At 50.7% G+C, this 27,785-nt stretch overlaps 1 protein-coding gene across 2 annotated transcripts in view; it reads left to right on the top strand.

Annotated features, from left to right (window-relative positions):
- The window catches only part of ASAP3 (ArfGAP with SH3 domain, ankyrin repeat and PH domain 3), a 72,820-nt gene that overhangs the window by 34,878 nt on the left and 10,157 nt on the right, over window positions 1–27,785 (top strand). For both annotated transcript variants that reach the window (XM_048825919.2, XM_075121243.1), the window contains exons 5-19: window positions 2,251–2,300; window positions 2,825–2,951; window positions 8,324–8,409; window positions 9,625–9,700; window positions 10,332–10,418; window positions 11,194–11,303; window positions 12,662–12,731; window positions 13,950–14,037; window positions 16,669–16,717; window positions 18,255–18,442; window positions 18,927–19,060; window positions 19,517–19,611; window positions 20,051–20,231; window positions 23,284–23,369; window positions 24,384–24,499. In XM_048825919.2, coding sequence (XP_048681876.2) covers window positions 2,251–2,300; window positions 2,825–2,951; window positions 8,324–8,409; window positions 9,625–9,700; window positions 10,332–10,418; window positions 11,194–11,303; window positions 12,662–12,731; window positions 13,950–14,037; window positions 16,669–16,717; window positions 18,255–18,442; window positions 18,927–19,060; window positions 19,517–19,611; window positions 20,051–20,231; window positions 23,284–23,369; window positions 24,384–24,499 — 1,543 coding nt within the window. The remainder of the gene's footprint in view (window positions 1–2,250; window positions 2,301–2,824; window positions 2,952–8,323; window positions 8,410–9,624; window positions 9,701–10,331; window positions 10,419–11,193; window positions 11,304–12,661; window positions 12,732–13,949; window positions 14,038–16,668; window positions 16,718–18,254; window positions 18,443–18,926; window positions 19,061–19,516; window positions 19,612–20,050; window positions 20,232–23,283; window positions 23,370–24,383; window positions 24,500–27,785) is intronic.

Here is a 27,785-nt window from a genome sequence, read left to right as displayed (position 1 = left end):
TGTCTAGTGTCTTGCACGCCTGGCTCAAGCGGGGTGGTCTGGGTGTGCACAGCCTTCTCCCCGGGGGGGCAGGGTTAGGGGGTACAGGGAGGGGCCTAGGGGAAGAAATAAGGCTGGCAAAATGGTAACCACAACTCCCTCCCCCATCCCTGGCTCTCTGGTCCCATCTCCTTGGCGCCTCCCGAGCTGCGCCCTGAGAGAGCCTGCCAAATGGGTCCCTCTGGACTGGGGACTCTGGCTCTTGTCTCCTGTAGCGTGAAAAGCTGGTTGTCCCTCAACAAACCACTTCTCCCCCGACCCACCACGTTTTCCCATCCATCCCTGCCTTTGCCTTCCGCTGCTGGCTAGAACTGGCCCTAAGAGCTGAGACTCACATGGGTCTTTCTGCAGGTTCCGCCTCTGCCTTGTGATCTGATTAAAGCGTCTCCCTTCACATAGCAGGGCTTGTGATGTGGCACCGGGAAGCAGATGTGCCCTTCGGGGTGACCCGGTCTGTACCTGGTGGTGGGGTGGGGCTGAGGACCCAACAATCTTCTTCCTCCCCATCCCTTGGGGTAGGGGACTAAGAATACCAGGCAGTCTCTTCTGCCACCTGATCGGTGGGGGTGTTGAGCAGGGGGGGCTGTCCCTTCCTCTGTCCCCCCTGACCTGACTCCGGTGGGGGTGGAGTGGCCTCGGGGCTGCAGCGCTGCTGGGTCATGCTTCCACATCTGTGCTCTGCTAGAGTCAGAAGTGTGTGGGGAGCCCAGGACCACAGTGGTGGTGGGGACAGCAGGCCGGGATGGAGGTGAATGAATGGGACTGTGTGTGATGTTGCACTCCATATGCTTTATAAAAATATGTGTTTAAGTGTGAATATGATGTAACTGGAATATGCTTTATGTGAAAGGTCTCACAGTAGTCTCAGAGACCCCCTTGGGACTGTCCCCTGACATGCTGAATTTACCTCTGAACCCGTTTTCCCTGCCAGCTTGGGACTCCAGAACCCTGCCTTGTTGAGCCAGACACTCTAGCCTGCTGCAACACACACCCAGGTCTGGTCCACATGCCCCAAAGCTTCAGAGTTTAACCAAAAACTGCTCAGCAGGTCACCTATCTTCAGCACCCAGACACCCAGCTCCCAATGGGGTCCAAACCCCAAATAAATCCGTTTTGCTCTGTATAGAGTGTATACAGGGTAAACCCATAAATTGTCTGCCCTCTATAACACTGATAGAGAGAGATGCACAGCTATTTGCGCCCCCAGGTATTAGTCACTTACTCTGGGTTTATTAATAAACAAAAGTGATATTTTATTAAGTATAAAAGTAGGATTTAAATGGTTTCAAGTAATAACAGACGGAACAAAGTAAGTTACCAAGTAAAATAAAACAAAACATGCAAGTTTAAGCTTAATACATTAAGAAACTGATTACAGGTAAATTTCACCCTCAGAGCTGTTCCAATAAGTTTATTTCACAGACTAGACTCCTTCCTAGTCTGGGCCCAATCCTTTCCCTTGGTACAGTTCTTGTTAGTTCCAGCAGGCATCTTAGGTGAAAAGCAGGGGCTTTCTCATGACTGGGACCCCCTTTGTTCTGTTCCACCCCCTTTTATATCTTTGGCACAAGGCAGGAATCTTTTGTCTCTCTGGGTTTCCACCCCTCCTTCTAAATGGAAAAGCATCAGGTTTAAGATGGATTCCAGTATCCTGTGACATGGTCACATGTCCTGTGATACCCCCTCCATTCTTCCAGGGCTGGCCCGCAGGTACACAGGAAGGCCTGCAGGTAAATAAATCATTTCAAACCAATTGCTCTAGTCAATGGGAGCCATCAAGATTCTAAACCAACATTAATGGCCCACACTTTGCATAATTACAGTAGGACCTCAGAGTTATGCTACTTATTCCTAGTTTCAGGTACAAGAATGATACATTCATACAAATAGGATGACCACACTCGGTAGATTATAAGCTTTGTAATGATACCTTACAACAGACCTTTTGCATAAAGCATATTCCCGTTACATCATAGTCACGCTTATAAACATATTTTTATAAAGCATCTGGAGTGCAACGTCACACTGTGTATAGAGCCTAACCCAAGAATAGCAAAGGATGCGCAGTGCTGTCCAGCCCTGCTCTGCATTGGCAGGAGGGGGAGATAGGCCTGCTCTGTGCCCGCCTGCCCTTTTCCTTGCCAAGTAGGATTGGTCCCTGACTTTCCTGCGGCGCTGCCCTCGCTAATTGCTGCTCCCTCTGTGTTGCAGGATTACAAGAAGCAGATTGAGAAGGCCTGGAAGGATTATGAGACCAAAGTGTAAGTAGTCGCGTTGCCTCTGGCAGGAACAGGCTGATCCTCCTCCTCTAAACAAAGGGGTTTTGTGTGGGGGCTGCAGCTTGGGAGGTGGCCGGATCCTGTCAGCAAACGAGGTCACCGGCTGTAAATTGCAGGCTCCCGACTGGCCAGGCTCCAGCGTAAGTCGCTGGTTAATACCATCTGGGTGTTGAGCACTAAAAGGAGATTGGGGCAGGAGAGCTGGCTTGGGGGAATCTCCTGGCTCCTCCAGCCCCTCCTAGCAGGAGGCGCTGTAGAGAATGATCCTGCATCTTGGCGGGGGTTAGACTAGATGACCCTTGCTGTCCCTTCTAACCCCGTGGTTCTATGATGGGGCTGTATGGACCAGTGCAGGAGAGTTGGCTGAGGGGGAAGCTCAGAGTTTTGCCTCTCCCAGTGGGTGCCTCTCCCAGTTGGGTCTTGCCAACAAGAACTTGGGAGTAATCCAAGAGCACAGGAGGTTGGTTCGGTCTTGACTCTTGCCTCTGGCTGTCCTGTCTCCGCAGAGCAAAGATCGAAAAGGAGAAGGAGCGAGCCCGGATAGCGGGCGTCATCCAGGCGGAGCCGTCGCCAGCGGAAATCGCCGAGGAGACACACAAGGAGCGCCGGATGTTCCAGCTTCAGATGTGCGAGGTGATGGGCCTTTCCGTGCTGGAGAACGGAGCTGGGGAGGGCAGTAGGGCCTGGAGCAGCCGTGGGTGCTTTTATCCGGTGAAGCTGGGGGTTCTGAGGCTCTCTACGCTCCTGTGGTTCCCATGGTATCTGATCCCTTCACGCACAGTACGTCACTGCCTTGTCAGGACGGGAAGGATCAGTTAGGATGGGGAGTTGAGGTGCGCAGAGACTTGCCCGCAGTCTCAGTCAGGGAGTCTGTGGCAGGGCCAGGAATTGAACCCAGCCCTCCTAATCCCAGTCCACTGCCTTAACCACTGGGCCATCCTTCCTTAGCTCTAGCCAGGGCACTTTCTGGTGGAAGAACCCAGTGATCTGTAGAAAAAAATCAAAGCGGACGAAGGAGTAAATCGGCCGTCGGTTACCCTACCCAGCAGCCATCGTTGCTTGGATACTTCAGGGATGGGTGCTGGAGAAATATGCCAAGGGATCAACTCCTGCATGTCAGGGTGTGTGGGGCAAGGAGGGCTTAGGGCCATGTCTCTCTTAGAACCTGGATATGCTCCTTGTCTGCATTCCTCTGCAATAGCCGCTCCACCCCCCTGCGCCCTGCTAGCCCGCACCTCTCAACCTGCCTCCTGTCTGCCAGCCTTGCTAGGCCTTGTGCCTGCCCTGCCTTGCCTGTATCCAGGCCACTGGCTAAAATTCGTGTCCCTCCCCTGGTTCCCAGCCATGGGGACCTGGTAGCAGGGAGTGCTAGGAAAACAGGCCGAGGGCATGAATGGGCAGGTTCCCATCTCTTCCCTCCTCCCAACCATCATCCCTGCTGCTGGGGGCTCCTTCTCCCCCACCTCCACCCCCTTGGCCTAAGTGCTGGAGCGTCCCATCCTGACCATGGGTTAGGGAGCCTCACGGCTTCCTGTCTGAGTATGGAGCCCCTTGAGCCCAGTCCCCTGGGCCCTGGCAAGGTGAGTACAGCCCAGCTGTGGGCAATATCCCAATCTCTCTGACACTCAAAACTCCCTCCTGCTGCTTGGGGCGCCCCTCCACCCCCAGTGGTCTCCAGCCAGCGCTAGGAATCTGCCTTGACCTGACTCTCTAACACCTTTAGATCTGGCGTGTGTCTCGAAGCTTAGTGCCAGCCCCATTTCGCTCTGGGTGCGGAGGGCCACCTCTGCTTGAGTTGCTACCATGGTCTTTCCCTTGCAAAGCCCATGGCAAGCTGAGTTGCTTCCCGTTCACTTTGTCCCACAGCAGGGACTGTTTGCAAGAAAGAAAAAAAAAATCTCATTGGGGCCAGACCCTCCCCAGAACTCAGGGCCAGGCGTTTGACTGGGGATCTTTGCGCTTCTCTCTGGGAAGATGTCCCGCGCACCAATAGCCACACGGCTGTGTCCCAGCTGTTCCTACGACTGCGCACGGTATCTGCAAAGCTGGAGTTAGTGCTGCTAACAACTAGCTCGGCATCTCAGGAGCTGCTTGCACGGCCCAGGGCCAAGTTTGTGCTCAAGCTTGTGAAGCCCGCACAAATGCAATTGTGTGCTATTTTTGGGGGGCATGTGTGGATCTGTCGTTTTGCAGGTCCTGGCCAGTCTGTGAGGAAAAGCCAGAAATCGGGTGAGAGCAAGAGATTCCTGCTCCAGGGGGGTGGAAGAGCCAGGGGAAATCCCAGGAGTGATTTACCAAGAGGGGAGGATTTCAGCTTTGTGCAATAACACTTTGCATGTCTGCATTGCTGTTCATTGGCGTTGGAAGCAAATGTTAGTGAGTCAAGCCTCAAACCGGCCCTGCCAGCTTGGCGATCATGATTATCCCAGTCTAACAGGTGAGCAAACCAGGTTACGCAGCCGGTAAGCGGTGGAACCCAGGATTCCTGCTGCCTACTCCCCTGCTTTAACTACTAGTCAGTATTGCCCTCCTGGAAACAAGAAAGGAACCCAGGAGTCCTGACTTCCTAATCCCTGCTCCAACCACTAGAGCCACACCCCTCCTAGATCTGGGAACAGCACACAGGAGTCCCTATCCACGAGACAACATCCTCACAGAGGACAGGTCTGAAGAAAAGTGCACCTTGGGGAATGGTCCATGGTTAGTGTTTGCACCTGGAGCGGGTCTCCAACGAGCTTCAGCTGTCATAGCCAGAACTGAGTGTCAGGCTGTGGCTGTGGAGTGGGCCGCCCATGTGGCCAAATCCTGGCAGGGCTGGAGAGTGGAGGGGAGGATCTTGCGAGCTGCTGATGGGGCTGAGGGGAAAGTGAAAGAGCCATGGAGCGGTGGCAGCTTGCATTCCTTGTTGTGGTTTTGGGCTACGTGGAGGGCTGGAGCTCTGGGGGGTGAGCCAGGGACTGAGTCATCCCTTTGAATAGCTTCACTGTTAAATAAATAACAGCACATGGAAACACTCAGTGTTCGCAGTGCAGCCGCAGGGAGGGGCTTTGTTCCAGGGGCTGCAGTGGAAAAAGAGAGAAGATGCATGCACGGGATCTCACAGCCAACCCCCCCACGCCCCGCCCGGTGCGGTGCTCCCCCGTGTACCTGCTGTGCTACATTAGGGCTATTTGATTTCACCCTCGGCTCAGTGCTCAGTTCTATCCCTGGGCGGGTTTAGGACCTGTTCCCCTCAGTCTATCTCATACCCTTGGGAGTACCAAAACCAAGGAATCTTCGCTCCTGGTTAGCTGTACAGGGTCTGACACGTAGCCGGGCAGTCCCCATTCCAGTATGAACCTGTATGTGGCTTTTCTGGCCAGTATTTTATAAGTCCTCCGTGGCCAAATGTTCCGGTGTTGGCACCTAGTTTGCTTGGGGGATGGATTGAGAGCGTGGGGCCAGGATCCATGGAACCCGCGCCCCCCCCGCCCCAGCAGCATGCATTGCAAGTGCTGGCAGTTCCGAGTCATGCGCCTCCAGCCACGGCCTGTTCTTCCTTTGGGAGGTGTCCCGGTCTGGGGACAAGGAGGGGAAAATGGCACATGCCCATGACTGCATTCCCCCCCCCCCCCCCCGCACCGTCTTTGGGGTCTGTCTGGGGAGTGATCAGCTCCAGACCACCTGGTGATCGCTGACCCGCTGTTTGTGACCAGGACATGCTCTGACAGCAGCTGCTGCATCCCCAGGCTCCTGCTTTCATCAAAGAATTCATTTAACCTCACAAGGCAGGGAAGTATAATTTCTGCTTTGTGGAGGGGGAAACTGAGGCACAGAGAGGTGAAGTGATTTGCCCAAGGTCTCCCAGGGAGTTGGTGGCAGAGCCAAGAATAGACACTCCCCCTCCCCCTAGGAGTCCTGCCTCCTCTTGCTCTAATCACTAGACACACCACTCCCTTCTCAGAGCCAGAAAGAGAATCCAGGAGTCCCAATCTTCTCCTCTGACCACTCGACAGCAGTACTGCCCATTAAAGCTATATTCCCTCTTTATCTCTCGTTCACCCCCACCCTACCTCGAACAAAGGCTCTCTATAGCTCTGCTTTGGCCCATTACACCAATCCTCCATGCCCCCTTTTCTGGGCTCACGACACATTTCTCCAGCTGTGCTCCTGGCAAGGACGGAGAAATAAAAATCTCCCTGTCCTTACCCGACTGTAACGCTCTACTCTGCCGCCGTCTTGGAGACGGTATAAAAAGAGAATCCAGCTCATCACACAACCCTTTCCCCCTGGCCTCCTCATGCTCCTTGCCTCCAAAATACATGTACACAGGAGCTTCCTAATGAGAGCACCTTAACCCCTTCGCTGCTGCCTCGTCTTCCAGGGGCATGAACCAAACCAAGCCCAACGCCGGCTTTGCCGTTGCAACACTGTGCTACTTAGAAAAAGGCCAATGAACCCAAGAGCTCTGCTGGATTCTAAAAAGGATTGAACATTTATATGGACAATGAGACCACCCAGAGTGTGATGAGGATTTAAATCCTCATGCTTCAGGGCATAGGCCAACTTCTAACTAATCAGGGTCAGGAAGAAACCCCCCTTGGGGGGCAGGTTATTCATGATCTACAGGGTTTCTTGCTCCTCCTTCTGATGCTGCTGGTCACTGCTGGAGACAGGATATTGGGTTAAATGGACCCCAGTTTGATCCACTGTGGCCATTTCTATGAGAAAATAAAATTGGAGTGGAAGAAATTCATCATCAGCCCAATGCTGAGAGCCACTGACAGCTGCGTTAGCTGAAAATGGGATTGTGCCCTTTTTACATGAAGAAGACCTAAAAGTTCTTGGGTTTTTTTCCTCTCTCTCTCTCTCTCTCTCTCTCTGGGTGACTGAAGAACTATTAGGTTAATGCCACTGTAGCTACTATACAAGTAAAACCTGATTAATTGAAAGGAGGAATAATATTTTTATGTGGACTGTTTGTTTTAAAATTGTATTGTTTTTGGTTAACATAGTATTTAACTCAAAACTTAACAAATACTTGCGAGAAAAACGCTCTTTGTTAAAATCCCACAGACCCAATCCTTGACCTTTGGGTGCTGAGAGCGCTCCCAATCTGCATCTTTGGGTTTTCCAAGGGAAGGAAAGCCCAACAGCCTTCAGAGACCTAGGTTATCGCTTGACCTGCTAAAATTGAGTTACATGTGTCAATGCTGCACAAGGAAAAGTCATGGTGTTTAGGCTGGGCTTCTCGAGCCCGTGTTCGTGAAACACAACTGCTTTTTGTAGCTGAGACCAAGCTTTAGAGGCAGCTCTGGTGGATCTTGAACTGATGTGCAAAATGACTGGGGATCGCTTTCGCTGTGCGTGACACCACTCATCTGGCTGGGCAAAGCCTAGTTTAACTGGCCACTTTTTCACCTGGCTCTCAGAGGGTTTCAGCTGGAGATGGGACCCAGTGGCGTAGCTAGGGGGGAGCGGGGCAGCGGCCGCTCCCCCACTGAGCACAAGTGGCGCCTTGTGAATGTCTTGGCCCCTCTTAAATTTTCCCCTGTTGAGGGAACAAGGGGCGCGAGCCCCAAAAAAGGCGCCACCCGCTGCAGCACTTTTACTCCCCCGGTGGCGGGACCTTCAGTGCGGCTGCAGACACCCGGTGCGAGTGAGGGCCGGCCGCCGGTGCGCCGCCGGGGGAGTAAAAGTGCCGCAGCGGGTGGCACCTCTTCTTTGGATCGCTCCCCCTGTTCCCTCCACCTGGCTACGCAGCTGATGGGACCTGAACCAAAACGCTCTGGACTCGGGGGTAAGTTCACACCCAGATCTGGATCTGAACTTTGCTGTTCAGGCTCATCTAGAGGTGTCACCGTTTCCAGACCTGAATCGGACCACGAAAGACCTGGCCGTATGGCAAAAAGAAGACTCGGACTTCTGAAAAATCTGGCGTCTTCCAGTTCTCCCCTCTGAGCTAGTCCAACGTTTGAGGAGTCCCTCATCGACATCCTAACTCGGTATCTCTTCTCCCTCTCTAGTACTTGCTGAAAGCTAACGAGAGCCAGACGAAGCAAGGTCCAGACTTCCTGCAGAGCCTGATCAAGTTTTTCCATGCGCAACATAAGTAGGTACCACCCCACTCGGCACGTCCTGTGAGATGGCGATGTCACTTCCTGGAGCAGAACTCTAGACTTGCCAGTTTGCCCTCATTTGCTGTAACTCCCAGTAGCTAGAGAGAAACGAATCCCCATGGAGTTTAATTTAAGCACATGCTTTTGCTGAATATGGGAGACATTAAGCATGTGCTCAAGGGCCACAGAAAAGGGTATTTTACTGGTGCTGTGTCCAGTGACTGGTTACTTTGTTTAGTGTCACTAGTCCATTACTAAAGCAATCCCTCTCTGCAGAGCGAAATTACCCTAATAGCACTTAGTTGCATTAATGTGTAATATTTTAATATTAATTGCATCAATTCCAAACTCATTTTTGTATTGCATTAATGATACTTTGAAGAGCACTTTTCATCTGAGGATCTCAGTGTGATCCTGCATTTTACAGATAGGGAAACTGAGGCATGGTGAGGGGACATGCCCAAGGCCACACAGTAGTTCAGTGGCAGAGCTGGGAGTAGAATCTATGGCAGCTGACCTCTCGACCCTGTCCCTGTCTCTAGTGGAGGCTGCTTCAGAACAATATAGGAGATGAGGCTGTCACATAAAACTTGCATCCAGTCCTGGATTTCCAACATCCCCAAATGTGGAGGTGTTCAGATCTGGGACTCTGGTTTTAGAACAAATCTGTGCCATATTCTTGAGTCACTCCGGAAGAGGCTAGAAGAACTGAGTGGAGTTTGAGCTTATATGTCTTGCAGTGGGATGAAGCCCTGAATGATGAGAGGTGAGAGGCTCAGCCTCAGCCCACCATCCGGCTGATTGTAATGAGAAGGGAGTGATCTGGTGATCCATTTCAGGGACGGGAAGGAGTCTTCCCTGCCCTCTCTGCCCCTGCGAAGCACATTGGGCGCATCACAAGCTTATACTCCAGCTGCTATAAGCTGAATGTCTATAGGCACAATGTGAATGGGACCATTGGGTTTGGAGGTGGTCTGTAGATTCTGAACCCCCTCTCCTTCAGGCCATCAGGCAGAGTGACTGGCTCACTGGGAGCCTTAGCATGACCTTGATTGACTGTGTTCTCGGTGAGCGCTGGCTGAGAGGGCCAGCGTGGTAGGAACTCCCGAGTGCTGACAGCAGGTTTCTCGTAGCTGGCTGTGAAGGACCTGGCCATGGCTGATGAATGGTGTTGCGATGCCGTTGGCTGACATTTTTCTCTTGCTCAGTTTCTTCCAAGATGGCTGGAAGGCTGCTCAGAATCTCTACCCTTTCATTGAGAAGCTCGCCGCATCTTTACATGCAGTAAGTATTCTCAGCCACGGGTTGCAGATGCTCCGCACATCTTTGGATCAGGCCCTTTACTTTGTTCCCTACAATGGACTCCAAAGGATCTATGAACTTTCAAGAGAAAACACACTGGAGTCCAGCTACCATTCCAGAAAGGTGCTGCGGGTGGTCCTATGAATCAGAGCAGCGAGCCTTGCTAAAGTACTAGGAAAACTGGATGAAGTGATAACTAGAACCCATTGCTAATAGGGGCCCTAGGGGGCTAGTGCTGTATGTGCACAGTGCTTGCCGGAGCGATGTAGGGGGAATTTTAAATCATCCAAATAGATATACCATAGCATAAACCAGCATAACTTCTGTAACAAAATCAGACCTCTCCAATCTACTATACATCTGTGAGCATGTCTGTGAACGAGTGGATACATGAGAACCAACTCTGCCACTGTCCCCGTTTAGGAGATCCGATACCAGGCTAGATGGGCCCTGTTCTGATCCAGCCTGGCAGTTCCTATGTTCTTGCCCTACTTCAGAGAAATGACCACCCGCCTCCCTGCACTCTGCTCCCCATGTTGTTGAGGATGGAGAGGCTCAGGATGGCAGTAACATGGATGATCATATTAAAGTCTTCTGCTACTTTTCTTTTCAGCTGCACCAGGCCCAGGAGGAGGAGGTGAAGGAGCTCACTCAGATCCGTGACTCCCTCCGAGGCATCCTGCAGCTGGAGAACAAAGAGGTGAGGCTCTTGGCCTATTCCCCCACTCTGCTAGGCAACGAAGGGGCCTAGCACAGTGAGGGAATAACCAACAGAGTCGGATCTAGGACTCCTGATGAGCGTCCTACCTTGGATTTTCTACAGAGAGACACAGCCCTGTTACCCATTGACTTTCCCCAGGGTAGCCAGGAGCAGCCAGAGTGGAGGCAGGTGGGTAGACAGAATGGGAACCAATCCAAAGCCGACTGAAATCAATGGAAGGGCTCCTCTGGCCTTCAGTGGGCCTTCCTGGGCATCAGAGACCGAGCTGAGAGCCCAGCCTTGAGAGCGTGATGATGCCATGTGGGAGGAGAGGATCCATGATTGGGAGCTGGTATGCGTCGCTAGCCACCTGGGTGGTGTCACAGTGGTGGTAGGAAAAGGTCAGGAACTGACCGGCAAGCAGTCAGAGGCTGGGTGTGGCTGGCCAGAAGGGTAAGACAAGTGTCCCAGAGGTTCCGAAGGGAAGAAAGTTGATGGGAAGGGAGAAGTTCGCTATCAAGGAGAAGGCCCCGGGAAGTCAGGATGGTGGAGCTCTAAGTGATTCTCCAAGTGGCCATAATAAAGTTGGAGGGCGTTTGGAGGTGCTGCGGACAACATTAAGAGGAAGGTCTGGGGCGTTCCTGCGGGATTGGGCCAGCAGGGATCAGGCCCTAGCAGGGCAAGAGGGCTGTGATGCGGCAAAGAAACAGACCCTGAGGCCTATGCTCTGAATATATATATATTTATATTTTTGTTCTGTCCTTGGTGAGTTCAGGAAAACCTTCTCAGGAAGAACTCTGGCAGCGGCTACAGCATCCACCAGCACCAAGGGAACAAGCAGTACGGGACGGAGAAGTCGGGCTTTCTGTGCAAGAAAAGCGATGGGTGCGTACGAACTGGCTCCTGCTTGCTCCCTTTTCTTCACGTGCTCATTAAGAGCTGATGTTCTCTGGGAAGGCCGGTGGCCGTGGGACGAGGCTGTTGAAGGATCAAGTGATGCAGGAATTATTTGGGGAGATTCTTTGGGCGTGGGCCATGCAGGTGTTCAGACCAGATGATCCAAATGGTCCCTTCTGGCCTTAAAGCTTTGAATCCTCGAAAGCCCTTGTGTCTCTGCCCAGTCCACGTGCTTGCACGCAGGGGATGTCCGCACAGCAGCTGCTAGGTGGACTTCCCAGCTCAGGTCGATGTAAATGCACTAGCTCCGCTCGAGCAGCGTGGCTGCGTGGCTTGGGCTAGCTACCCAAGCACCGTCCCGCCCGACCCCTTGGGTATGGAGTCAGGCAGCTAGCACAAGCTGCCAGTCGTCACGGCCACGCTGCTATTGTTAGTCACTTGCTGGAGCAGAGCTAGTGAGTAGCACCCATTAGAAATTACGCTTGCCAGCTGCTGTGTGGACCTACCTGCATCTGGGATCCTTTGGGGTGGAAAGGAAAAAAAATGGAACGAGGGGCTGGATGGTTGGTGGGTTGATAAGATATGGAGCCTGGGACAGGACTCTGGTTTGGAAGTAGTCTAGCTCAGGAGTGACCCTCCTCCGTAGCTGATGTTTATTAGGAGTCAGGTTTGAAATGATTTGGTGGCGTCAGTCCATTTCCTAGTGGACAGGTGTCCACATCCCATGCAAGTCCTGTCCAAGCCTGGCACTAACTGCTACCCACATTGGGAACCTCAGCAGAGAGGCCAGCGCCTGATGGAGATGAACTGTCCCAAGATGTGGCCCTTTCAGCACAGGACTGGTAAGGAAGCCTATGCTGCAAGCATCTCTCCTGGACTTCAGTCTCCAGGGTTACCAGCCTGTCACCAAATTCCCTTTGAAAAGGAAGAAGGTCCATGCTATGGGCATAGCAAGCCGCTGCCTAATGGGAGCAGCACTCTGCCAAGGAGAAGGAAGAGTTTCACCTGTGTACAATGGGCCAACCGTTGGGGTAGGAAATGCCTCGGGCACTGAGGGAAGAAGGCTCTTAGAGGCGTGCGTCGGGTTTAAGGGAAGGGATGAGGCACTTGGTGCGAACAGAGAAAGCGGACTGAGAAGACTGGGCAGTCGGAGGGTTTGAGCAGGGCTCCGAGGGGTATTTCTACATCGGGTGAGTTAAAGGAAGTGCTACGTTAACCCAGGAAGCGATACTCCCCACTAAAGCCCATCAGCGAGATGAGAGGCCATGGGGGTCACCAGGGCTGTGGGAGAAGCTGAGTATCGGGTACAAAATGGACCCTCACTCCCTTCTCTCTGCCTGTCCTAGAATCCGGAAAGTGTGGCAGAAGAGGAAGTGTGGGGTGAAGTATGGCTGCCTCACCATCTCGCACAGCATGGTAAGGCCCAGCGCCGGGCGCTGGCGGATGGGTGGTGCTTGGGTTCAGCCTACCATGGAACCGTCCAAACAAGGGATTGTTTATGGCTATGGAGGCTGTAGATTAAATCCATTCAAGCCTGTGTGGTGAACTGCACCTCCTATGAATGGGTATGCGAACAGGCATCCAAATCGCAGCCCGAGAGCATGTGCCTACTGATGGTAACCTTTTAGCTTACACTTAAAGGATCAGTCTGTACCTCTTCATCCCCTGCTCCTTATGTGTGTCTCCGTGGGAAGGGGAGCTGCCAGTTTATCTCAAAATGGCATACAGAGCTGTGCAAAGGTTGGCTGGTTTGTTTCCTAGGGGTCCATCTGGCCCCTGAATCTGTGCCTCCTCCACATGCAAGTCCATAACTCTGCCAAGGTTTGCTTAGAACTCTGGTGCATTAAACTTCTGGTAAACTCCACCCAGCCTTGGGATTTGTAAAGCAACCCCAAACTGGGTGCATTATAACAACTTCATCTGACATAAACAAATGAGACCGAGAGAGAGAGAGAACATGTTGGAGAAGGTTTTCTATCACCTTTTCAGGTAGGGAGCATAAGTGATGCCTTGAGGCTCCAGACTAGACAATCGGTAGAAACTTCAGGTAGAAAGAATGGCTGCTCTCTAGAGGTAGAGGGAGTAAAATGCAACTTAAAAACTGCTCTGGCTCAGATTCTTCTGCAAAAGAAGATTCTGCAAGATTCCAAGGGGGCCTGGCCATTTCGGTAGATAACAAGAATATCCAGAGTTAGCATAGTTAATGCTGGCCCAAACGCTGGAAAACCTCGAGGTCTTTTGTAATGCCTTTTCATCAGTAGATGAGCTGCTTATCCCTGTTCTACATGTGGGGGAAACTGAGGAACAGAGAGGGGGCAGTGACTTCTCCAACATCAGCCAGCAGGTGAGTGGCAGAGCTAGGAATAGAAGCTGGGTGTCCTGAGTCCCAGTCCAGTGTGATACCACTAGGCTGTACTGCCCCTTCAGTCTTGGACTATTAGAGGTTAGGGAGAAGATGATCCCACATCTCTCTGTCAGGTTCTTGCATCTGGTGCCGATCACTGCTGGAGACTAGATGAAGCCTGGGTCTGATTCTGTCTGACAATGGCTGTGTTCCTAAACAGCGACTGGCACCCCAGTCCTTCTGGCTCGCTTCACTTCCCATTTCACCTGCCCGCTCTCCTCCTCTCCCAGATCAATCGGCCTCCCGTGAAGCTGAACCTGCTGACCTGCCAAGTGAGACCTCACCCGGAGGAAAAGAAGTGCTTTGACCTTGTGACGCGTGAGTAGGGAAAAATGAGATAGCCCCGGGCCCAGATTTGGAAAGGTATTTAGTAGGGCTGTCAAGTGATTAAAAAGATTAATCGCGCCATTAAACAATAATAGAATACCATTTATTTAAATATTTTTGGATGTTTTTCTACATTTTCAAATATGTTGATTTCAATTACAACACAAAATACAAAGTGTGCAGGGCTCACTTTATACTTCTGATTACAAATATTTGCACTGTAAAAAAAAATAGTATTTTTCAATTCACTTACTTACAAGTACTGTAGTGCAATCTCTTTATCATGAAAGTTGAACTTACAAATGTAGAATTATGTACAAAAAATAACTGCATTCAAAACCAAAACAATGTAAAATGTTAAAGCCTACAAGTCCATTCAGTCCTACTTCTTGTACAGCCAATCACTCAGACAAACAAGTTTTGTTTACATTTGCAGGAGATAATGCTGCCCGTTTCTTGTTCTCAATGTCACCTGAAAGTGAAAACAATTGTAGTGGGTATCGCAAGATATTTACATGGCAGATGAGCTAAAGCTTGATATGTCCTTTCATGCTTCAACCACCATTCCAGGGGACATGCGTCCATGCTGATGACAGTTTCTGCTCAATAACAATCCAAAGCAGTGTGGACCGACACATGTTCATTTTCATTCTCTGGGTCAGATGCCACCAGTAGAAGGTTGATTTTCTTTTTTTGGTGGTTCGGGTTCTGTAGTTTCTGCATCAGAGCGTTGCTCTTTTAAGACTTCTGAAAGCATGCCTCACACCTCGTCCCTCTCAGATTTTGGAAGGCACTTCAGATTCTTAAACCTTGGGTTGAGTGTTGTAGCTATCTTTAGAAATCTCACATTGGTATCGCCTTTGCGTTTTGTGAAAGTGTTCTTAAAATGAACAACATGGGCTGAGTCGTCATCCAAGACTGCTAGAACATGAAATATATGGCAGAATGTGGGTAAAACAGAGTTGGAGACGTACAATTCTCCGCTGAGGAGTTCAGTCACAAATTTAATTAACGCATCATTTTTTTAATGAGTATCCTCAGCATGGAAGCATGTCCTCTGGAATGGTGGCCGAAGCATGAAGGGGCATACGATTGTTTAGCATACCTGGCACGTAAATACCTTGCAATGCCGGTTACAAAAGTCCCATGCAAACGCCTGTTCTCACTTTCTGGTGACATTGTAAATAAGAAGTGGGCAGCATTATCTTCCGTAAATGTACACAAACTTGTTTGTCTTCGCGATTGGCTGAACAAGAAGTAGGACTGGGTGGACTTGTAGGCTCTAAAGTTTTGCATTGTTTTGTTTTTTGTGCAGTTATGTAACAAAAACAAATCTACATCTGTAAGTTGCACTTTCAGGATTAAGAGAGTGCACTACAGTACTTGTGTGAGGTGAATGGAAATACTATTTTTTATCATTTTTACAGTGCAAATATTTGTAATAAAACCCAATATGAAGTGAGCAGTGTACACTTTGCATTCCATGTTGTAATAGAAATCAATATATTTGAAAATGTAGAAAAACATCCAAAATATTTAATAAATTTTAATTGGTATTCTATTATTTAACAGTGCAATTAAAACTGTGATTGACTTTTTTTGAGTTAGCTGCGATTAATTGACATCTCTAGGCATTGCTGCGCTCAAAATCCTAAATGATTTAGAAGCCTAAACTCCTTTTCAAAAGGGATTTAGGCACCAAAATCCCAAGTGCCTAAACCCCTTTTGAAAATGTGCTTAGGCTCCTAAGTCAGTTAGGCCCCAAGGTGCTGAGCGCAGCAATGCCTAGGGATGTCAATTAATCGCAGTTAATTCAAAAAGTTAATCACAGTTTTAATCGCGCTGTTAAACAATAGAATACCAATTGAAATTTTACAAATGTGGGCCCCAGTATCTCATGCTCTCGAGGTCCAGGATAAGACATTGCATCTGCTCTACAATTCTGAGCTCTCCCCATTTGTGGCTCTTAAAATGGATTTACAAGGCATCTCTCTGGCTAGGAATAAAGCTCTCTTCCTCTCCGCCCCCGCCCAGAGCAGCACCTGGGCAGCCCCTCAGAGTTATCCTTTAAAGAGAGCAGGGAAGGTGTATTTTTAACTGGGGTGCAAACTGAGAGATGGCCATCGTGGGCTAGAGGCAGGACTAGCATAACTGCGTTCTGTGCAAAGTTCTCCCAGCTCTGAAATGGCCTTTGTTCCTCACCGACATCCTAGCTATCCTGATTCTACCCCTCCACAGCTCTACCAATGCATCTCCGCTCTCCTGCGCTACAGACACCCTTCTCCCCACCCCCTGCCCCTTTTTTCCAATTCCAGGCCTCCCCCAGGTGGAAGGTACCAATTATATGATCCTTACGTGATGAGGGTAAATCTCACCTCACTCCACAGGGGACATCTACCAAACTCATGATACTTGTGGCCCAAGGTTGGACTTGAACCAGGTCTCCAGAAGTACAGGTCAAGAGCTTTATTTCACTATGCTGCATAGATCATCCTGCTAAAATTATCCAGCCTCTTGAAGCAGCTGGCTTTGTGCTTCTGACTTGGCCAGGGATCATGGGCTTTCCCAGATACTGAAAGCATCCCTTTCACCTGTCCCCTCTCCCTTTCCCTCTCCCTGCAGATAACAGGACATATCACTTCCAGGCTGAGGATGAACAGGAGTGTGTTGTGTAAGTGACAGCAACCATCCTCTCTGCCCATCCTCCCCTTTCCCTGCGTGGGAATGGCTACTGGTCTTGCAGGGCTTCTGTCCGCGGAGCAGGGGGGCACAGATGTGCGAGCCACAGGGCTGGTTCCAGGCACCAGCTTTCCAAGCAGGTGCTTGGGGCGGCGCTGAGAATGGGGCGGCAGTCCGTGTCCCACGACAGCAATTCTGTAGCAGCTCTGCCGCTCTTCCGGGCGTGGTGGCAATTCGGCGGTGACTGCTCGGGGCGGCAAAATCGGTAGATTTCAGAGTAACAGCCGTGTTAGTCTGTATTCGCAAAAAGAAAAGGAGGACTTGTGGCACCTTAGAGACTAACCAATTTATTTGAGCATGAGCTTCCGTGAGCTACAGCTCACTTCATCGGATGCATACCATGGAAACTGCAGCAGACTTTATATACACACAGAGATCATGAAACAATACCTCCTCCCACCCCACTGTCCTGCTGGTAATAGCTTATCTAAAATGATCATCAAGTTGGGCCATTTCCAGCACAAATCCAGGTTTTCTCACCCTCCACCCCCCCACACACAAACTCACTCTCCTGCTCATCCAAAGTGACAACTCTCTACACAATGTGCATGATAATCAAGGTGGGCCATTTCCTGCACAAATCCAGGTTCTCTCACCCCCCTCCAAAAAAACACACACACACAAACTCACTATCCTGCTGGTAATAGCTCATCCAAAGTGACCACTCTCCCTACAATGTGCATGATAATCAAGGTGGGCCATTTCCAGCACAAATCCAGGTTTTCTCACCCCCCCACCCCCATACACACACAAACTCACTCTCCTGCTGGTAATAGCTCATGAGCCAGAATGTTGCACTGAGTCCGGGGGCCCCTTTCACCACTGCAGAATACAGGGCACTCGGTTCCCGTGGCAGGATGATCTGCTTTGTAGGTTTGCATCCTGTGCCTGCTGTCTAGCTCCTAGGACCCACAGAGGTTGTGAGCACCACATGTGAAGACGCTGTGCTTGGCCCCTGCAGGGTGGGAGCACCTTGCATCATCATGCTGCAGTATAGAGGCAGTGGGGTCTAGTGGGTAGAGCACTGGACTGGGAGTCAGGAGACCGGGGTTCTGTTCCTGGCCCTACCACTGGGTGACCTTGGGCAAGTTACTTCCCTGCTCTGTGCCTCATTTCCCCCCCTTTATGAAAGGCAGATAATGATACTGTCCTGCTTCACAAGGCGCTTTGAGATCTGCTGAGGAACTGTGCTATATACGAGCTCAGAATGGTTGTTTATTATTATGGTGTCCTCTGTGGTCAACATAGGAGCAGCAGCGAAGGCTGCAAACGGTGTCATCCAGCCATCCCCAGCCATGACCTGGGCTTTGTGCAGAGGCAGGACCCTGTTACCCACAGCACTGTTTCTCTAGCCTAGAAAATGTTTTTGTTTCTCTTCCTCTCATGATCCCTCCCTCGGTTTCCATTCTCCTGGTCCCTCGCTGCCTGGGTCCCTGTCTGAAGTCTCCCCTCTCCCCCTCCCTGTCCAGCTGGGTGTCTGTGCTCCAAAACAGCAAGGATGAAGCCCTCAGCAACGCCTTCAAGGGTGACCCAAGCGGCTGTGCAGCCTCGGCCAGGGGGGTGACGGACGCTGGCCTGCACGAGCTCACCAAGCTGGTCATTGGCGAGGTGAAGGGCATGCCAGGCAACAAGCAGTGCTGTGACTGCGGGGCCCCAGGTAGGTCAGTGATGGGGGACTCCGATGCTGTGAAGCCCTGTTGCAAGGGGCAATCTCAGCACATGCATGGGCCTGGCGCCCTTAGCCTGGTACTGGTCACGTCACTAGCATTGTTAGCTTTGCCTTGCCTTGTGGCTTTAGCCTGTTGCCATTAGCCAGTAGCCATTAGACCAGGATGAGCACGCTGTCTCTGTGATCTAGTTGGACATGGCGTGAGCCTGTGAGCATCCACACCTGGCTGTTTTTGGAAGCTGGATGCCAGCCGGGAGGGGTGGCGATCCCGGGGCAAGGGCAGAGGTGAGGGACTTCTCCAGCGAGCTCTCCCCTGACACCATGCGGAGATCTGGGTAAAAAGGACTAAGCGACTGACCTGCCACGGGCCAGGAGGTGCCAGAGTGCAGGGGTCAGGTGGGGACGTGGGGAAGGATGTGCCACCGGGGGGCTGTCACAGCTCGCTCACTGGTGCTGTACCGCTTCCTTGCAGATCCCACGTGGCTTTCCATCAACCTGGGCATCCTGACGTGTATTGAGTGCTCGGGCATTCACCGGGAGCTGGGGGTGCACTACTCCCGCATACAGTCCCTCACCCTCGACGTTCTCAGCACCTCTGAACTGCTGGTAAGTGGCTCCCGTGCGTAGGGGCCTCCATCTCCTTGCTCCCCTTTTCTGCTTCCCCTTAGCACTCTGCCCACTTCCATCAGAGCCCCAGATTCACGGGCATGGCCATGAAAGCTAAGCCTAGTGCAGCCCAGATCGAGAGCCGGCTTGTTTTGTGACACTCCGACTAGATTTCAAAGGTTCCCATCATTCTAGACGGCGGAGATCTTGCAAGGTCCACTCACAAATTCTCTGTGCTCCTGAATCCAGCCCTGAAATGCAGCTTGGCCTCAGCCCATCTCTAGGGAAGGATGGATGTCTCCGCTATAGTTTTTCTTTAGCTTCTTTCTCTTGGCGTGTCTTCTGTCTCCGGGGTGTGAAGCAAACCAACTAGCTGGCAGGCAAGTCAAGCCAGGGGGCTCCCAGGCACAGAAACACCTGTGCTTATGGGGCTGGTGTTCCCCCTCTCGTTCGTAGCTGGCGGTCAGTATTGGAAATGCCCGGTTTAACGAAATCATGGAGGCCACGCTGCCGGCGCAGGGGAATCTGAAGCCTTCGTCAAGCAGCGATATGTGAGTAAGACACGGGGGAGCGAGCTCGTGACGGGGTGTGTGTCAGGCCCAGACCTGCTCCCTCTCATGGGCTCACTTGGGAGGAGGGTAGAGGTGGTACCTTCCTCTAGTTGGGGCCATCAGCAAATAGCTTCCTCCAAACCCGACCAGCTGTCTCATCCCTGTCCGGAGGTGTATTTCCTACTCTTGCTTTGCCCCTGTCCTGGCTTGAATCCAAAGCTCATCAGCCTCCTGTCCAAAATCCACTAGCCCAAGGAGTCAGTCGAGAGGTGAGGGGGTCTCTCTCTCTTGCTGCAGGGCCAGCCACGCCTTTCCTTTCTGGTCGGGGGAGAGAGGGCTGTTTGGTCCGACGTGCCTGAGTTAGTCTCAGCTCAGGAAGCTGCAGCAAGGGTGGGTTGGTGTGACCTCGCTGACCTAGCTCCCTCCCTCCCGCCCGCAGGAGCGCCAGGAAAGAATATATCATGGCCAAATACATGGAGCGCAAGTATGTCCAGAAAGCCGGCAGGGATGAGCCACACCGGCTCTGGGAAGCCATTCGGAACCGGGATCTCTTTGCCTTGTTACAAGCCTTTGCGGAGGGGCATGATCTAGCAAAACCCCTGGCTAGCCCTGACAGCCAGGTGAGCATTGCTTGCGTGTCTGTATCCAGCTCTTGTCTTCTACTTGGATTATAAGCTGTCTGGGGCACAAGCCATCGGTGACCATGTTTGTTCTGCGTTTGCCCAGCGCCTGGCAGGTTGGGGGCCTGGTCCATGCCTTGGGCTCCTACTGCTATGGTAATACAAACCATAAATGCTGGCCATCCTGCTAGGTGTCACTTGCACTGAATCATAGAATCATAGAATCATAGAATATAAGTATAAGTACCTCCTGTGTATTGCAGGCCATTAAATATCTCCCAGACGCCCGTGTTAAGCCAAAAGCATTTCAGTGCACAGGAAACTAAACTGGTGCATGCCACAGGCAGAGAACAGGAGAGTCCAAGGTGTCACCAGTACCCAAGGCCCCTGCAATGACAGGGAACTGGTCAGGTTAAGATGTGCCCAGGTGATCTCTGTTGCATGCTGCAGTCTTTCCTGCAGTCTTTCCTGACAGCCTTTCCCCTTCCAAACACTCGGGACAGTAAGGCCCTTGAGGTGAAGCTTTGGAGCATGTGGGGAGGATTTGGGCCGCGTCATTCTGTAGCTTCAGGGAAGATGTGTCAAAAGTGGATTCAAAGCTTGTTCCTTCTCCTGCTCTGTTGAAATTCGCCTCTCTGGAAGAGCGTGGAGCCCTGCATCTCGCATGCCAGTGACATGTGGCCTCTCTTGTTTCACCTTTCAATGCCCCTGTACAAACAAGTTCTTCTAACTTCCGCCCAAGGATCCTCAAGTACTTCTTCTGCCATGTATTAGCCATTTCTGTTGGGGCCTGCTGTGTGCTTGGGGCTTTCCAAACGCATGCAGAGGGACAGGCTCTGCCCTGAGGGAGTCAGAGGCTGAGAATGGACAGACAGAAAGACAGGTTAGGGGACAGGAAACCACAGCTCTATTGTTGACTCTTATACAAGTCAATTAGGTTCACTATAAGCAACACCGAAGAAGTGGAACTGAAATGTGGACGGGATAGGGGCCTTGCAGATGAGCTGGGGATAGAGAATCACACCACAAACAGGGCTGATGGGAGTGAGAGTTTCTGCCTACGTAGCATCGTGAAGAAGTGACATGCTAATGCTGATGTTCTTGGTTTGATCGGAGCGTTCGAGCTAGTTGGAAAATGGGCTTTGGAAAAATTGTGACTAAATGGGGGCGGGGGGGGGGAATCATGTTTTCAAAATTTCCACTGAAAAGTTCAATTGTTTGGTGGAAAAAAAATTGAAAATTGAAATTTTGATTCAGAAATGCTGCCATAGTTCCTCGTGCTCCCATTCTCCTCCATGGGCTGGGCTCCCTGCTCGGACTACGTTCTCCCATGATGCATCATGGCCCCGTCTCACAGCGAGTGGAGGCAGTGCACCATGGCCGGGGACTCTGATGATGCATCATGGGATATATAGTTCAGCTGGGGAACCTGGCTGATAGAGGAGAATGATGACATAAAGACAGGTTTCAGAGTAGCAGCCGTGTTCGTCTGTATTCGCAAAAGGAAAAGGAGGACTTGTGGCACCTTTGAGACGAACAAATTTATTTGAGCATAAGCTTTCGTGAGCTACAGCTCCACTTCATTCAGTGGAAAATACAGTGGGGAGATTTATATGCATAGAGAACATGAAACAGTGGGTGTTACCATACAGACTGTAAGGAGAGTGATCACTTGAGGTGACATATTACCAGCAGGAGAGCGGGGTGTGTGTGTGTGTGTGTGGACCTTTTGTAGTGATAATCAAGGTGGGCCATTTCCAGCAGTTGACAAGAACGTCTGAGGAACGGTGGGGGCGTGGAATAAACATGAGGAAATAGTTTTACTTTGTGTAATGACCCATCCACTCCCAGTCTCTAGTCAAGCCTAAGTTAATTGTATCCAGTTTGCAAATTAATTCCAATTCAGCAGTCTCTCGTTGGAGTCTGTTTTTGAAGTTTTTTTGTTGAAGAATTGCCACTTTTAGGTCTGTAATCGAGTGACCAAAGAGATTGAAGTGTTCTCCAACTGGTTTTTGAATGTAATAACTCTTGACGTCTGATTTGTTTCCATTTATTCTTTTATGTAGAGACTGTCCAGTTTGACCAATGTACATGGCAGAGGGGCATTGCTGGCACATGATGGCATATATCACATTGGTGGATGTGCAGGTGAACGAGCCTCTGATAGTGTGGCTGATGTGATTAGGCCCTATGATGGTGTCCCCTGAATAGATATGTGGACAAATCTCCCCACTGTATTTTCCACTGAATGCATCTGATGAAGTGAGCTGTAGCTCACAAAAGCTTATGCTCAAATAAATTGGTTAGTCTCTAAGGTGCCACAAGTACTCCTTTTCTTTTGACATAAAGAAACTAGACTAAAATTCCCAAGAGGCACCACGGCAGGCTATCTGAACTGAAATATTCACTTTTTCAAGCATTTGGCTTGTTTGATGAAATATTGAAAATTTTCTCTTGAAAACACACGATTTTCATGGAAAATTTTCATTTTGTCAATATCCAATTTTTCATCGATAAATGGCTTACATGGAAAATTTTCCACCGGCCCTTCTGAGCAGCTCACAGCTGAGAAGGCCCAGACCAGCAATTGATGCTAAGCGACACCAGATATTCCTCCTCGTCTCTGGGGTTGAGGACACATCTTCTGCAGGCCTCTCAGGAGATGAGTGGCCATCAAACCTACAACCCCTGCTGGGATGCTGCCATGATCAGGGCTCAAAGAAGAATTAGATAAGTTCATGGAGGATAGAGCCATTGGTGGGCCTATCCTCCGCTGGTTAAGATGTTCAGGGATGCAACCCCTGCTCTGGGTGTCCCTAGCCTCTGACTGCTTGAAGCTGGCGGTGGATGATGGGATCGATCACCCAATGATTACCTGTTCTGTTCATTCCTTCTGGGGCACCTGGCACTGGCCACTGTCTGAAGACAAGATACTGGGCTAGATGGACCCAATATGGCCATTCTTATGTTCTCTTGTTAATTGAATGTGCCAAGCCAAGCTGTGCTGTAGTGGAGAGAGGGTTAATGTTGCTGCTTCTCCCCCCTGTGACAGGACCAGGGTGAGTTGGCTCTGCACCTGGCTGTGCGTTATGCAGACAAGTCCTCCCTCCCACTGGTGGACTTCATCATTCAGAATGGGTAAGCTTCACCCAGGGAGGATGGCAGGTGGGTGGCTGGTAGCCATAGCATCTTGGGCTGGGAACATGTTGGGTCTCATAAGCTAAGCAGGTGCAGGCCTGGTCAATGCTGGGAGGGGAGGCTCCACGAAAAATCCATGTAACTTAGAGCTCTCCTGCCTGGGAGACCCACTGTGCTGCTGGAGGTGAGTTCTCCACTTGGATCTGGCCTTCATCACCTGCACTAGAAGGAGGTTAATGAGAAAGCTGGTGGGATTTGCAGCTGACCCTAAAATGGGAGGAATTGCAAGGACAGAGGATTAATCCAAAGGTAACAAGGGAGGTTGGAAATTGGGGCAGAAAATAACCGATTTGATTCAGAACAAATTGTGGGGAGGGACTAATCCAAAAGGCAGATGATAATGCAGGGAAGGGGAGATGCCTGGAAACTGGGAGTGGTGGTAGAGAGACCTAGACTGGCTGCCATAAGGTCTATCCAATAAGCTGTCCACTGGCCCCTGTGATTATGGGCTGGCTCCATGGCTGTAATATACAATGGAGCACAGAGATAATTGCTCTCCATGCGACTCCAGTGAACCCCTGGCTGGAATACTGCATTCTGTGCCCCTCGTTCCCAGCATGAGAAGGATGAAGCTGAACTAGAAGGAATTTGGAGAACAACGATGTCAGGAACTGGGGAGGGAGAAGGACTCTCTTGACATAGTTCCCTAGTGTGGGAATAAAAATCTCTCTGCTGTTGGCTGGCAGCGTGCCTTTCATACAAGGATTGGAGTGTCACTGATTCTCCCATCACCCACAAGAGGCAGGTCAGGAGCCTTCTCCCCATTTTAGAGATGAGGAAACTGAGGCACAGAGTGGGGAAGTGACGTACCCAAGTTCAAGTGGGTCAGTGGCAGGGCTGGGAATAAAACCCACGTCTCCTGACTCCCAGACCCCAGTTAGGCCACGCTGTCTCTCTGGTGGGAGATGTTTGACCCACGCTTGCATCTTCAACTGCCTTTGCCTCGCTGTGCAGGGGCAACCTGGACAAGGCGACTCAGGACGGGAACACAGCTCTGCACTACAGCGCTCAGTACAACCAGCCCAACTGCCTCAAGCTGCTGCTGAAAGGGAAAGCGGCCACAAACACAGGTAGGGAGCGCAGCCAGAGGGAGGTTGGAGGGAAAGCCATACGATGCTCCTGCCCTATGGAATTGTGCTGGGTGGTGGGAGGAGGGAAATCAGAACAGATTTTAAAATGGGGCTATCTGGATTTCTCCCAAAATTTTAATGGAAGAACAAAGGGGCCAGCCAGTATCTGTCTCTCTCTGTCCTAGGTCCTTATCTAACTCCCATTACTGTTGTAGCTGGGTGTGTCACAATCTGTAATGTATTTGTTCTCATAACAACTCTGTGAGGTAGGGGAAGTCCTGGTATTCGAATTTACAAGTGGGGAAACTGAGGCACAGAGCAGGGAAATGACTTGCCCAAGGCCTGTAGCAGAGCAGGGAATAGAACCCAGGTCTCCCAAGTCCCAGGCTAGTGTCCTAATCACTAGATCATCTGTCCTCTGTCTCTTGTCTTCGTACACACTCCACACTGCAGGGAGACTGAGAAATCTACAAAATTTGAGCAGGGGGTTGGACTAGATGATCTCCTGAGGTCCCTTCCAACCCTGATATTCTATGAAACAAAGGTTATCTTGTGCTTAACACAGCAACTTCCATCAGAAGGTTTTCATTCACCTTATTAACTAAGGCATACAGTGCGCAGGGAGGAGATAAATAGCATTATCTCTGATACAAATGGGGAAACTGAGGCACAGAGCAGGTCAGTAGCAGAATAGAACTTGGGTCTCTTGACTTCTTGTCCAGTGCCCTATCCACTACAGTGATTCCCCATTTTTATTCTAACAGGTTATGCATAATCCTTCTCTACACATTAGAACCAAGTCAAACTGGTTTTGTGTGCGTGTAATAGAGACGCTAACCCATATTTGCCGCGTATGTGGATTTCATCACACCTAGTCATAATCAGTTTTGGAACGTTTGTTAGTTTTTAAACTCTTAATTGACTTAAATCACTGTAAAACCTTTAAAGGCTTTTGTGCAGTGATCGGTCTTGTATTGTAGTGTTCTGAATTTAATATGGCTCCTTTCAATCAATTCATCGTTTAATTACAGCACTGGTCTAATGTCATTATTCCCGATTCAGTCACTTAGCATTTAATTAATGCCACTCTTACAATACCTTGCATTTTATTCAATATTGTTGACTTAGGAAAATTCTTTAAATGTTCCCCTTCAGCGTCAATTTTTTATTTTGGTTTCTTTTTTTAATCATTGATTAGACTAGAGGTTAATGACAAAGCGGCTTGCTTTGTAGAGTATGTGTATTTGGTGAGCTGTAATATATGGCTTTGTCTTCACTTCACAGTTAGCTGGGGCTTTTCCTTGGGTGTTATCCCAGACCCCCCTCCCATACACACACACACAACCCTCCAACCTGAGTATTCTTTAAATCCAGGCTTGCTGGCCCACCTAGGGAGGGTTAGCCCAGGTACTGCTTTCCCTCAGGCTGGAAGGGTAACCTTCCCACTTGCAGTATGGATGCAGGCTAAACCCCTGGAGTGCTAATAGTCCTCCAATGCCTTCCCACAATTGCCCCCATGTGCCTAGAAGGACAGACGAGTTCTCCCACAGTTCCCAGGGAAAGAAGGGTAGAGCGGCTCATCTTACTGCGGTATAAAGAACCATGGGATGTGCTCCCAGAAGTCATACGTTGCGTCTACACTGCAAGAATACCCTCGTGCCAACCAGTCTGAGACTGGCTCAGCTGACTTGGGGCTCACGGAGCTCATGCCACGGGGCTAAAAATTGAAGTGTAGATGTTCCCACTTGGGCTGGAGCCCAGGCTCGGAGACCCTCCCCCCCTTGCTGGGTTCTCTCGTTCACACTGATTTTATTGACCGGGCCAGCCACAGCCAGGCCATGGGCCAGTGAAGATGTACCCCGGAACTTAAGGCAGGACTTTGCAGTGAGGCTGCTCACATCCCAGGCTAGGCTAGCCCAGCTGCTGATCACCTGAGTTAACTCTGCAGTGAAGACTCTGTGTGTGAGTGAGGGAGGCATGCACTAAAATTGGTCTACCTGCACACATTGTACTGGTTTAATACTGTTAGGGATGTGATATTTGTAGGGACCTAATTAGACCAGTCCAACCCCAAGCATGGTGATACTGGTATAAAGGTGCCTTATGCCGGTACAGTTTATCCCCCTTCCCCTAGAGGAATAGCTAGCCCAGTACGAATACATCTGTACGGGTATAATTCATCCAGGCTATGAGGCTTGTCCTGCTTTAACTATACTGGGATAGCTAAAACTGTGTCACTTTGGTATATCGACAGGTCCCAAAGTCGGGCCTATCTAGAATTCTTGTACCAGCTGAACTATTTCAGATTGGGGGTGGGGGTGATTCCCCCCCCCGCCCCCACCAAAACAGCTCAACCGATCTGACTCTTAGTGTGAATGCAGTTATAGCCGTATTCTGGTGCCGTCACACCAGAAGAGCTTATTCCGATTTGGGAAGAGGAGTGGCTAGGGCTGGTCTGAACGCCTTTTACACCAGTACGGCCCCAGCGACCACACGAGTCCTGCTATAGCGTTCTCGTCACAGAGGTGCAGTTTTGGGTGTAGACAAGCCCTGATCGTATCTCGCATGTGAGACAGGACTCGGATGAAATGACTGTACAGGAGATTCTTTATTGAGGCTGCAGGACACAGACCCTGTGGTTCTCACTGGCTCTTTAATGTCTAGCCTGTGCTGCCTATGCCCCTCCCCGGAAAGGGTGTTTCTAAGTCCTGGCCTGGATTAGGCAGTTGTGGAAGGGAGTACTGACCACACAAAGATCCCTTCCCCATTTAAATTGATGTTAATAGTAAAGGATTTAAACAATATGACAGTATCATGACAATTTGTATGAACGTGTGAAAATAGGGGGAAATGTTTACATGGGAGGTGGGTCTGAGCTGTGAAGTTCAAATCCAGAGACAAAGTTTGAGGGTCGGGGTCGCTGGAACAGGGAGAGCCAAGGGGGCCATGATCCCATCACTTGTTACCGGCTGCAAGCGTTGGGGAGGGAGGGGGTGGAGAGGAGTGAGCAGGGGGGAAGACCTTGGGAGGTGGGGGGGAGAGGTGGGGCAGAGCCTCGGGGGGAGGAAAGAGGCAATGTGGGGGCGGGGCCTTGGGGAAAGAGGCGGGGCCACAGTTCGGGTACCCCCACTTTTAGGGAGCTTCCTCCATTCCTGTTGAGGGTGGGAAGGTTGCTCAGAGCAGGGGATCCAATTCTGGTCCATTCTAGAGAGTCGTAGAGTTTAGGGCCAGAAGGGACCCCCGGATCATCTAGAGAGATTGGGGGTATTTATAGAGCTGGGCAGGA

This window comes from Caretta caretta, chromosome 19 (assembly GCF_965140235.1).
Source record: "Caretta caretta isolate rCarCar2 chromosome 19, rCarCar1.hap1, whole genome shotgun sequence".
NCBI classification, from domain to species: domain Eukaryota; kingdom Metazoa; phylum Chordata; order Testudines; family Cheloniidae; genus Caretta; species Caretta caretta.
Note: the sequence above shows the minus strand (reverse complement) of the source record. Positions and strands in the feature narration are given on the sequence as shown.